This window comes from Gymnoscopelus microlampas (genome assembly GCF_963454915.1).
Source record: "Gymnoscopelus microlampas genome assembly, chromosome: 3".
NCBI classification, from domain to species: domain Eukaryota; kingdom Metazoa; phylum Chordata; class Actinopteri; order Myctophiformes; family Myctophidae; genus Gymnoscopelus; species Gymnoscopelus microlampas.
This window is the reverse complement of record NC_139940.1, coordinates 21,262,893-21,276,145: the sequence shown is the minus strand read 5'-3', so window position 1 is coordinate 21,276,145 and position 13,253 is coordinate 21,262,893. Positions and strand designations below refer to the sequence as shown.

Genomic DNA, 13,253 nt, shown 5'->3' with positions numbered 1-13,253 from the left:
GTCAATTGGGATAGATTTCATATGGCCTTTGCACAGAGGACCATAGCTTAAGCTACACCACTGTGAAACATGTGAATTTTAATAAGGTTGACAACCTATTTTTTTTTTAACATTTAATACGTCATAAACATAGTTGAAAAAATAATTTGATGTAACATTTTGAGAATCAGACATGTTGTGCCAACTATACATGTGCATACGAGTAGGTAGGCTATGTTGGAAATGTCAACAATTGAATGCATTGAATTCAGCTCCCCCCTGATACAATGAACTTTCATAGTATCAAGGCTCTTTGCCTCATGATTCATTTTCAAACATTAAGTAACCTCAGTTATGGAAACAGGCACTCTGATCCAAGGAATTCAGACAGTACAATTCAGTGCCGTCTAGCCTACTAGATGCAGTCTGATTATATCAGGAGAGTTTTTGCTGAAACGTTCAACAAATCTAAATCATGCCAAAATAAAATGACAACTATTGATTAGATTAGATATGAAAAAACAGTTTACTTTATTGTCATGGAAGGTATCTGTACAATCTACACAGAATCGAGGCGCTTGTGGTAAAAGGTAAGCTTTACGTCTTTTCTTTTCTTCTTTTCCCTCTTGCTCGTACTGAGAGACACTATCTAGGCAGACCTGGTGCTCAGTTTCAATTATATTTAATAAAATATACAGACAAAGTCAGTAGACATGTCACTAATGCTCAAGTACATATTTAGATAAACATGTTTGGGTCCATATTTACATATACCATTTACACAAACTTACACAGCTTTATCATGTGATTACAGGTGTGCATGTAGGCAAACAGCTGAGACATGCCTAATACCCCGAAAATAGCCCATCTACAAGCTCACAATGTGTCATAAAGCGACGCCCAACGTGTTGTACTGTGACGCGTTGTGCGGTGAGCTTGTATATCGGCTATTTTCGGCATGTGACAACGTTGTACGATATAATTCAGACTTCAAGTCACATAATGAAATTGCATTGTACTCATCATGGCAAAATGTATAGTGCAATACAAACAGGGACATGAATGAATGGCGTTTGAACGTATTGCATGGTAAGAATGTTGGTGCTCTGCACCAGGTTGTCTATAACTCCACACCACAGGTATTTAACCCACTTTATACATTTACCATGTGATATAAAATGCACATAAAAGACAGGACTGGCCCTACGGGTCTGGAAGATGGCTGCTACAAGACAGTGTTTCTCAGTACTCCACCGAAGTGTACTTCTTGCCTGAACAACCGCTGGAGTCACAGTCTCAAACAGAGGGATTAGGTGGATAAATAGGCTTCCACCGCGAGCAACCAGTCCTCAGGGTAAGCTTATTTAATGATGTCCATTTATTCACCCAGGACTCCTACAAGCGAGAAAGAGAATGGAGAAGGGCGATATGTCATCAGCACTCAGACATACAAGTTTTAACTGTAACATTTGAATTTGTTTAATCATGAAACAATAGACCATTTTCACATGGCGGCCACTTTACTCTTTGATATTCTATAGTCTCTTTTGATTACATGTCTCATCAACACCATAAAGTAGGGATGCTCCCATTAGGATTTTAGGACCTATCACTGATCACCCAATCTGAGAAACCATTCAGTAAAAAAAAAGGAAAGAAATTCTCCTTTGTTTTTGCCTCGGGGGGTCCCACCTCCTTTTTTGTGTAGAAACAGGAACTTGTGTGGCTCCTCCCATTTCTTAGTCCCCTTTCTGGGTGCTTCAGTGTTTATTCCTACTAACAACACAACATGTTTAACTCATTCTCTGCCAATGATGTCTTTTGACGGCTGTAAATCAAGTGCCCACACCACCAATGACTCTTTAAAAATCTACTGCTCCCTTCACTTCCTGGTTAAAGTATTTGGGAAATATTCTGTATCTTGGCTCCTGTGTTTTACGATGTATATTTGGCGAAACATGCTATTTTCAACTGGGTATAACAAGCGAAAGGCGATGACATTTTTGAAAAGATGAATAATTTGTAATTTTGAAACATTTGGAAAAATATTTTTTACCGATTTTGAAAACTTGAAATGTTTCATTCATATTGAGTACTTTTATTTAGGCATTTTAAGAATAGTTTGAATACAAGCCTTTTACTTTTTCTACAATTTCTACATTGTGGTATTATTAAGTAAAACAAATTGGACTACTTTTTCCACCCCTGAATTGTTTCTCACCATGAAGCCCTATAGACCCCTTAACAGACGACGTCACACTGGCTGCAAGCGTCATACTGCGCAAGCGTCAAGCCAATTCTGTCAGGTCTCGCAAGGGCGCGCAGCACTAGCCAACACACAAGAGGTGGTCGGGGTGTGCTGAAACCAGCGCACCACGAAACAACAGGCTGAGAATTGATTGCATGAAACAATCACCTGTGCATCCAGTCTCAATGTTGGTAAACAAATAATTGGTCTATGTGCTACAGTATGTATGATGGTATTGTGAGAGCTGTGTATAAGGCCAGTAGATCCTACTTTACCTAATCTAAAAACATGTCATCACGCCAGGTTGTATTAAGCATGTGAATACACGTCATGCAGAAGCTATGGAGGCATTCAAGGCTTGGGTTCAGATAGGCCCAGATAGAGGCCTGCCCTGTAATAGATAAAGCTGACCAATGCAAGGTTCATTATGTTTGCAAACACGGCTGTTGACAGATTCTATGTTGTCCATAACTCTTGTTTCTGCCACCAAGGTCAAATCTGGCAAAGCTGGGAGTCTGGATAATTATAGCCTATCCCTATTTGATTAGCTAGTGTGGTATCTAAAGTCATGGAAAGGATTCTATTGGATCGGCTTCATGAATATAATAATATAATAATGAACAAAACAGTCTGACTTCAAGGCTTCAACATGGTACTTATTTGTGTATTTGTGCCTTGAAAGAAGTAGCTGAAACATAGAGAAGACAAAGTCTCCACTGTGTTAATTGGATTTATTGATGCTTGCTTCTATGGCTTTAGACCGAGTCACCCATGAAAAGTTATTTCAGAGATTGAGTCAAAGGGACGTGCCTGATATTATGATAATAATCGTGGCATACTGGTATGCCAACCAAAGCATGGGGCAACAGCGTTTGTGCCTCCTTTGGTGTTGGTGATAAAGTATGACGGGGGGCTGGTGAAAATAGCCCCCCACCTTTAATGTGTACATGAATTATTTATACGAGCAACTAAGAGGCTGCGAAATTGGTTGGTATCACCCTAATTAACCATCTTAAGTATGCAGATGATTTGGCTATTTTTTCTCCTAGCAGTGCTGGCTGGGTTTCAACAGCTGCTGAATATTATGCTCTGATTATGGGGTCAAACATGTTATACAGTATAATGCTAAAAAGAGAGTTGTCATAACATGAAGTCCACAAAATAAACAAGGAAAAAAAGGGGAACAAAATGTCACAACACAACCTTGTTTGTGTTGGATGTTTTTCTAATGGACTCAGAGTCTGAACTAATTAACAAGTTGTGATTTGCCAATGTGTGTGTACATTTACGACATTTAACCTCTACTTCGCAACAACACGAGAAACACGCCCGTCTATCAGTCCCGAGAGAGGGACTGATAGACGGTTGAACCGAGAGAGTCATCTTTAATGTTTGACAGGACAAATATTAGCCAAATTGATGAACAAAACACATTAGTGCCCGATTATACTTCATTGTACAATGAAAGAACAGATCTGCAAGCTTTTTTCTGCAAGCAACGCTAGCACGACTAGGGACGGGATGTTAGAAGTAGCTCATGATACGATACTGTGACAATATTTGACCCCATGTCATGATATCCACAATAATAGATATATTGTAAGACATTTAATTTACGATATATCACGGTATCTGCCTAAATGAAGAAAAAAATAACCGTAAAAAGTATAACAATGTCTCCTCTATATCACAGTATCATGTTCAATTTAACATCATCTTATCTGATATCACATTCACTCCAAATAATACCCATAACGTTGACTATGGAGCAAAGAGCAATGTTATGGTGAGCAATATTACAAGAGATGCAAAGGAGACTGCCAGGTTTGTAATAAATCTCTGCCAGTCACCAATCAGTTATGTTGACTAGGGTTGATAATGCTAGGGAATGTCCGTTCCTCATCTTTTCCCCCTTTATATTAAGGAATCAGTCATTTTATTGCGTGTAAAATATCGATACGTGGCAACAGCGTATTGATCGCAAAAGGAAGTACGATGTTGATTCTTTGTCCCACCCCTACGTTCGACAAAGAAGAAATTAAGCATAAGAATTTCATTGATTGCACAGATGGGACATTGCCATTGAACGGGCTACTTCAGAAAACACTCGTGGCAGCAACTTAACAACTGTGCAGTCTGTGCAGTAAGTATCAAAAAGTCTAAAGAGCAAAGGCACTTCTCTTTGGAGGTGAGGCTGTTGCAGTATGTATGTCTGTGTAAGAGAAAGGCTGTAAATGTGTGTGTGTTAGAGAGGGAGAGAGTTCAGTGAGAATAAAAGTTATTAAGTTAATGATGTAAGATGTGTACATATGCAGACTCACCCTTCTGATTTTTTCCTGTGCTCCCTTCTCAGCCTCTATATCGTCCCTGCCTCCTTGAGTTTGCCCACCAGGTCGTCTACCGTCTCCACCTTCACACCGGCCAGTCTCTGAGGAGGCTCATCCACTCTCACCGTCTCCAACCGTGACGTCATGTCAACGGCCAGGTCTGCTGGACTCATTTTAGCGATCTTCTTCTTTTTGGCTTTCTAAGTAAGTCATGTAGAGAAAGAACATGAGTGAATCTTTGCTAAAACAATTTGCGTGTACCATTTTAACTGCTTATCTTTGGAGCATTCATTCATGGTTGTGTAGTGGTGAGTAAACGCACAACACCAACCCCAAAATGCTGCAAGACCAGATGAACAAGATCTTTCTAACTTTATTAACATGCTACTTCAAGTTATTTCAAGAGTTGACAGAGTTGATTGTATGAAACACAATCAACTCTGTAACTTTAGTGTGTGTGGATGTCTGTACCATGATATTGGGAAGAGTGGCGTATCTGGGGGTATTGAGTCGTAGGTCTGCAGTCACCACTGCAGGCATGTTGATCTTAATGGTCTCCAGTCCACCATCGATTTCTCTCACCACTTTCACCTTACCATCTTCAAATGTCACCTCGGATGCAAAGGTGCCCTGGAATAACAACACTGAGCCTCAATTCAAGAAATCGGGACAGGCAACATTAACATGACATTATTTTGTTTAAGTCCCTGTAAATTATGTAAAACGTGTCCAGCATCAGCCCACACTAGGAAAAGCAAGGCAGTTGTATTTGTATACCAAATTCCAACAACAAGGCAATTCAATATGCTTTACACAGAAAATCAAGCAAAGGAAACACAATTATAAAATTACATTAGGATACATAAAACAAAATAAGTAAATACTAGAAAAAGTGCTCCTCGGAGCACAGGTCTCCGCCAAGTTAGGTAGGTTATTGTGGCCTCCTGGTGGCACTATAATAGGCCAATGTGAAAAGGTTAATGTTTTCCTTTAACACATTGACTGCCAGAGTTTATTCCAAATTTACCCCCTTGACTGCCAGCGATTTGCGTGTTTTTTTGTTTTCTCTGTTTTCTCATTTAAATGCATTTAAGTTTCTTTTTCCCATGATTTTGAACACATACGACGATCGACCAGCAGAGCGCAGCAAAATGACACCCTCGATGACTCGCTGACTCGCCCCCCCCCCTCCCTCCAGGCTCAAACAGTGAAACAACATGAACCGGATGTGATTGTCTTTGACAATCTCTGATCGGCTTGTGATACGATGTGATACACGACGACGATGCCTGATCGTCACTCGGACCAAAGAAAATAAAAGGGGAGCTCTCCCTTTGTATTTTATAGCGTGTGAAAAAAAGTGTTTTTCTCTATTCTGGACGAAAATGACCGGAGAAAAACAATGTGACCCGGAAACGAATTTTTTTTTTTACATCCGGCTTCGGGTGAGTGTGACGTAGATGGAAAACGAAAGTGATGATTAAAAGTAAACAGACCCGCGCGATCACAGATGAAACCAATGAAAATACCTAATATCGAGTTAACTCGATCTAGGCAGTCGAGCGCTGGATTACTAATATCGAGTTAACTCGATCTAGGCAGTCGAGCGCTGGATTACTAATATCGAGTTAACTCGATCTAGGCAGTCGAGCGCTGGATTACTAATATCGAGTTAACTCGATCTAGGCAGTCGAGCGCTGGATTACTAATATCGAGTTAACTCGATCTAGGCAGTCGATGTGTTAAAGTAATAAGTAGGTGTGATTGTTTTTGATGATTGTGTTGCTCTTTGTCACATGTCTAATTACTTTGGGACTATATGGAGTAGAGGCTTCAACATTTTGTATGTCTATGCGTATTGACTGTATCGTCTTATCTTGTATACAGTGTATACTATGTTTCTTCCAGGGTTCCCACACATTTTTAACGATGAATTTTAAAAACTTTTCCATAACCTTTCCAAAGTATTTTACCCCATGTCCAGGCCTATAGCAATCATATGGTGCAATAATGAGGCTATATACACCAGGGTTCTATGCACCAAGACAGACTCGAGCAAAGGTGTCAGGTGTCATGTGTGTTTTTGTCATGTGACGTATACATTAGGCCACACGTATTTCAAGTAATGCTACACATGTTTTGGGACAAGCCAAAAACTGTAAATTATATCCAAACATTTTCCAAAACATTTGATTCATTCGAAACCTTTTCCAGGCCTGGAAACTGTTTTTTGAATTTCAAAATATTTCCAGGAATTTCATGACTGTGGGATCCCTTTCTGTGCTAATGTGATGGTTAAATGTAGCTCTGGGGATCAATAAACTACCTACCATTTATTTTATTTTGCTTTTGGCATTTTATATTTTATTCAGATAGCACAGTGAACAGTGAGACAGGAACGACAGGAGAGAGAGGGGGGATGACATGCAGAAAAGTACCTAAGGACAAGACCCGCGCCCTGGTCAGCTGCAAGAAGGACTATAGCCACATTCATGTGGCATGCACTCCCACCCGGTGATCCACAGGGGTGCCCCACTACCTACTGACTTTACCACTTTTGTCAAAACTAAGAAAGCACAACAGGGTCTAAACACAAATGTTGCAGACTGGAAAAGATTGTGCATTGTAATGACAGTCTCCTCAGTATCATAGCATAGTACTTGATATTGAAGATAGTACGCATCTTCAATATCAACATCCGGCAGTTGTTAAGTATCAGGTTAAATATGGTTTGTTGACTTGCCATTTTGAAATGCTTACTCTTAAACTTATGATTGCTCAAACCTTAGGATGTTATTGTTTATTAACAGGTAGAGTGCCTCCTCTGTTGGCTGAACAGAGCAACTACACCCTACATGGCCACTGATTCCAAATCAGTCTTTGACCTTCGGTGTAGGACTTGTGTAGCTCTGACTGACTCAAACTAGTATCCACCATACTTGATAAGACACTTGGGACAGTGACATAATGTCAACACAGTTTGCTCTTAGGTGCGAGTCAATTTACTATGACTCAATCACCACATCACAGTTAAAACTCACTTGAGGCCAGTCCAACAAGGCAGCTGTCATCTGACCTGTCTGGTTGCAGTCACCATCAATGGCCTGTGGAGGGGGAAAAAACAGCAGGGAGTCATAAAATATTTAAGGAAAAGTACAATGAAGTGACAAGCTACCGAAACGACTTTGATGAGGTAACCTGATGATCTGCAGTCAAGTAGCCAATGTTTTGATGGGGATATTGATTGGTTGGTATTCAATAGTTTTATTGATATCCATCCAATAGTAATGTTCAAGCTGAAATTTAAATACTACAGTGGTAGTTTTGCTTTCGGACATCTCAAACCTGTTTGCCGAGGATGATGAGTTGAGCCTCCTCCTTCTTTGCCAGAGCCGCAAAGATCTTGGAGACCTGCAGGGGTCCCATTGTACTGTAGTCTTGTGCAGAGATTTCCACATGGATGCCACGATCTGCCCCCATGGCAAGTGCAGTGCGGATGGTCTCCTAAATAAACGACATACACTTGAGACACAGCTCTGAAAATACAGAAAGAACAATGCAACCCCTCGCCGTTTTTTGGCCATTAGACAAGTTCTGCAATCCATGACTAAAAACACAGTATATTCTTTAGAGTGGTAGCAAAATGGTAGGTTTGGATGGTTTCTTTTGCTCAAAGACACATTTAAAAAATGCACAGAAGTTGAAACTCAAAGCACAGCAAGATAAGGAACCATTCAAGTGAAACAGCTCGGCTTTACATGACAGACACTTGGCACCACATTCAACTTGGCCTTAATACTAACAAGAGACTCTGGGGAACAGCAGTGAATCCTTATCTAGCAATCTAGAGTTGTGACAGAAAGAAAAAGGTGGGAATGATTACCTTTACACAGCCATTTTCGGGGCAAATAAGGCCACTATAAAACAGAGATTTGTTAAATCAAACCTGGCTGTGACTGCAACAGTGCTGTTGGACAATCTGTTATTTCTATTAACTATTTATTTTCCTCTACAAAAGGCAAGGAAGACCACACCATTAAGTGACTTTATTAATCAAGGGGTCCAATGAGTGATGTTTCGAGCTAAAGCTCTTCAGTCTGAAGAAGAGTGTTTGCTCGAAATGCTTAATTTAAAAAAGTTACTTAAGGAGCTACAATGCAGGCTGTGTTTGCCTTTGATCTTTGCTAATTTTGGGTCCAGCACCCACCTTCAAAAGGTTTTTGGACGTGCAGCACTTCTTTTGATCTTGTTTCATGTTCAGATTTTAGACATGTTCTTTGAAAGAATATTATGCCATTTGATCAGATAAATGAATTTGAATCCTCTAGGCATGGCACTCACTACCACCTCAGACTTTTACAAAATCCCATGAAATGGTTGGGCAACAAATCTTTCTAGGATATGGGCATTGCTCATGGCATGGACAGAGGCTGCACACACACACAATTATGTTAATATAAACATACGGTATTTAACATAGCTATTGGGGACGTAACAGTTAATCTAATCAATGTAATAGATTGAAAAGAAAAAAAAGATAATTAGAAATGTCATAATATAATTGCTTGGGAATGTCATTATAGTCGAAAGAAATATAAAAATTAAAAAAATGAAATAGTGAAAATAGCCGAATTGCGAGCTTGTAGATCTGCTACTTTGACAATTTTTGCATGACACAAACTTAAGTGGTTAATCGATTTGTTGATATATAAAACATAAAAATATACTACTCAATTATTTGATTAATCAGAAAGGTAATCGATAGAATAATCGATAGTTGCAGCCCTAATAGCTCATAAACAAGCCTAACAAAACAATCCTACAGTAGCTAACATAAACATACCTCATACGCAAAACTCAAAAGAATGAACTATGCCTCTATTTTTATTCTGACCCCACAGCAGACCACAGTGCCACAGTGCATGTCTAGAGGACATTGGTAAAAAGGCCTTGTGCATATTAAGCCGGTCTGGGTTGTGGCCCTGAATATCGGAGAAGGGCCACAGTAGGTGGCTTTACAATTGTTACATGCATTTGTTCTGCAAATGTATTTGTAGCTGTGAAGAAATGCTATAAGCAATGGATGAAGCATTTCAGTGTATGGCACTACTTTCATCTTTCAATGCATAAATCCTGCTTTACCCAGCACTTCAGAAGAGAATTGCTGACCACAGCACATTTACAATCTATGGAAATGGTTATTTTTAGCATGGTTATGATCAACAAATGAAAACATGACAACATAACCAGACTCCACATGCACCTGCTCCAAGAATGAGTACTATATGGCTATTTGCTAACTCCCTGCATGTCTTTAACCCATTAAGATTGGAATGTGTAATTTTTAGATTTCTTTGACTATAGCAGATATACAGGCTCATAGCACGGCAGGTGCCGCGCTATGAGCTTGTAGATCTGCTATTTTTTGAAATATTGTGAAAATGTATGCAAATCTTTGAATATATACATTTTTAAAGCGAACATTTTTAACTCAAATCTTTGCTTCTGGGGATTCTACAAATGTCTTCTAATTTATTTATTTTTAAATGTATGTTGCTATAATATAAGTGGTTCTCAAACTTTTTCATGTCAAGGACCACCCAAAATGATATGTGTTTGTTTAGCCACGGAACCCCATCTCAAAATATTTTGTTCTAGGGACCCCCACCAGAAGCAAAGATTTGAGTTACAAATATTCGCTTTAAAAAATATATAATTCAAAGATTTGCACAAATGTTCCAAGATTTTTCAAAAATAACAGATCTACAAGCTCAATAACAGATCTACTGGGTGCCACGCTATGAGCTTGTATATCTGCTATTTTTTAATAGCCAAAGTATAAGTGGTTACACAGATGTGTTCCTGGTCTTAATGGGTTTTAAGGACATCTGTAATGAGGCGGTGGTGCAGAGGCCTGGTGCTCCGTCACACCCACCTGTACTTGCTGCGGCCCGCAGCTGACAGCCACCACCTCCTTAATCAGCTTCTTCTCCTTGAGCTTGACCGCTTCCTCCACAGCGATCTCACAGAAGGGGTTCATTGAGTGCTTCACGCCATCCGTCACGACGCCCGAGTTGTCTGGCTTCACGCGAATCTGTAGGAGGAAGAAGAAAGCATTAGGACAGCCAGAGTCACGACGGGGGCACAGCGTGATGAAAGGGACAAGTAGCCTAGATTCTAGGACAACCTGACAGACAGGGTGATGGAGAGCAACGAGAGAGGGAGGGTGCAGTGGTGCACAGAGGCAGAAAGCCAGGTTGGTGCGTTGTGCTGAAAGGCAATAAAGCAAAGTGATGCACACTTCAGCGGCTTTGATCCATGCACTGTTTACAGTCATTATCCATTATTATTCATATAATATTAAGGCCAATTGAAGCCAACGGTTTGGATCTGTCTGTCATTGTTGCTTTTCGCGGTTTGTCAGCCTGTAGTGCAGCGGTTCTCCAACTGTTTTGGCTTCAGTACACCTTTTCTGATTCCTGAATCCAAATACCCCCTTTACCCGACTGCAACATTGTACCTAGAAAACTACAATCGAAAACATAGCTGGCATACGATGCTATGAATGAATGATAACCCTCCTTTTGAAGAATATAACATTACAAAAAAGAATTGGAGTGAATGAGTTGCAATTAGTGACTCCTGAGCAGATTTATTTTAAATTGTAGCCATAAAATTGTAAGCCCCGTTTTGGTGCCAATATGTTAAATAATAATGTGCAAATAAGTATTGCTCATTTCTATTAATTAACAGTTGTGCTAGAAACGTTTTAGATTGTATTTGGTTTAACACTTACAATGTTTTATCATTAAACATAACTGTAAAATATCTTCTTCCATTTTCAATCCTTGTAGTACTTCTGCGTACCCCAAGGGTACACCACACGTTCCCCCCATTGAGAAACATTGCTGTAGAGTATGCAGCTTATCCTGTCAGTGTATGTGTCCATTTGTTAGCAAAATAACCGATTACAATGAAATTCAAGTAATGGTCCTCAGATGACCCTCTCAAGTTGACTAACTTTGGAATGTTGCTGCTGCTTCAGCACTGGGAGTGTGCAGGGTTTGCATCCACTTCCGGATGCTTTTGTTATTACCATTTTGTCTTTGGAATGCTAAGTAGCCTTCAAGAACAATCCTATACTGTGTGAATATTATATATAAATGATATATAAAATACAGATTGAAGATTGTATCAGTGACAATCTGTGTATTTTAGGAACATTTATGACTAAGTACATTTTAATCCACAAAAACGGTTATCTAAGCCTTAGACTAATCCTTGACTGTTTCATAATAAAAAGTGCCTACTCTCTAGTGGGAATAGAGTTGTATCACTGTACAAATAGACTGAAAGCCTGGCTGTAAGACAGATCCAGTTGAGTGCAGCTAAAGCAGGAGCACTCTGACTGCTGCAGAGAACAGCTTCAAACAGATACTCATACCTGCCAACACTTGTGAATTTAGCAGGAGACTCCTGGAATTTCACCTTATCTCCTGCTGTGCTTCTGAATTATAATTTCTCCTCTGAAAATATCCAACATTTTTGACAACTCAACCCGAGAATCTGTGGTAAAAGTGAGCATGTCCAAGGGTGTTGTTACACGTCTCAATGACATGCAGCTGGGCCATAATGTAAGTCAGTGAATACTACAGTAAGTGAATACAAAGTCAGTGAATACTAAGTCTGTGAATACTAAGTCAGGCGCCCAACCAAAGAAATCTCCTAATTTTTCAGTTTAATGTTGGCAGGTATGCAGATACTGAAAAGGAAAAAAAATACTTAAATCAATAATATTTTCTCTGTTAAGTCTGACAAAAGATTGGTTTGAGTGAGAGGCAATGCATTTATAATAGCATTTTTAATCAAACAAACCACCCCGATTATAACAGTTAAAATATCTTCTACACTATTCTACAGGTACAGTAGCACTTTTTAATCAAATTGTATATGCCGGGAGAAAAATAAAACAGGTTCATCTTTGCAGCAAGATGTATGGGAATTATCGATTAACTACAAAAAATAAATTGTTGACATTGCAGCAAGTGATCTGAGGAATTACTAACATTTGGCTTTTTGGTATGGGCTGACCAGCTTCAATACTAGCCCTAGAATGGCTGATATTACATACATTTCATGAATTACATATAATTTATGAAATATCACAGCCATTCTAGGGCTATTTCAAACTAGCCCTAGAATGGCTGATATTCCATTCTTGGGCTAATTCAGTACAGATCTTTCACAACCTTATGAGACTGGTTGGAGTCAATTGATTTTCACGTTAGGTGACGTAAAACTGTGTTAGCAATGCATTGTAACGACAGCCTTTTGCGATCAAGTTACTTACATTAGTTTTCCTACAATACACTGTAAGTTAACGTGTCTACTTATGTGACACTGTCAGTCAGATAGTGATATAGGGCTAACAGATTGCATAAAGACGACCAAGAGGCTAGCAGGTCACAGCACCCCAAGAGTACGAAAAATAGCATATTTCGCATGTTCTTGAAATTGTTTTTAAACAAGGACACAATACCTTGACTGCGTAGTCAATGACACGTTTAACTCCAACGAGAACTCGGCCAGACATTGCAGTTGTTGTTGTTGCAAGGTTAGCTAACTGAATTAGCCTCACAGGTAGCCAGTCACCGCAATGAACCTCAAGGAGAGGTCGGAAATGTTTTACAGTGATTCCG

General features: G+C 39.5%; 1 protein-coding gene across 1 annotated transcript; it reads right to left on the bottom strand.

The window, feature by feature from the left end:
* Positions 1–486: 486 nt before the first annotated feature.
* On the bottom strand, positions 487–13,244 carry etfb (electron transfer flavoprotein subunit beta). The gene is made up of 7 exons (XM_084051763.1): positions 13,094–13,244; positions 10,490–10,648; positions 7,900–8,058; positions 7,596–7,658; positions 5,026–5,184; positions 4,549–4,754; positions 487–1,374 (listed from the first exon to the last, which is right to left on the bottom strand). Exons 1-6 carry the CDS (start codon positions 13,145–13,147, stop codon positions 4,584–4,586), a joined length of 765 nt encoding a protein of 254 aa, XP_083907889.1. The 5' UTR covers positions 13,148–13,244; the 3' UTR covers positions 487–1,374; positions 4,549–4,583.
* Between the last annotated feature and the right edge of the window lie 9 nt (positions 13,245–13,253).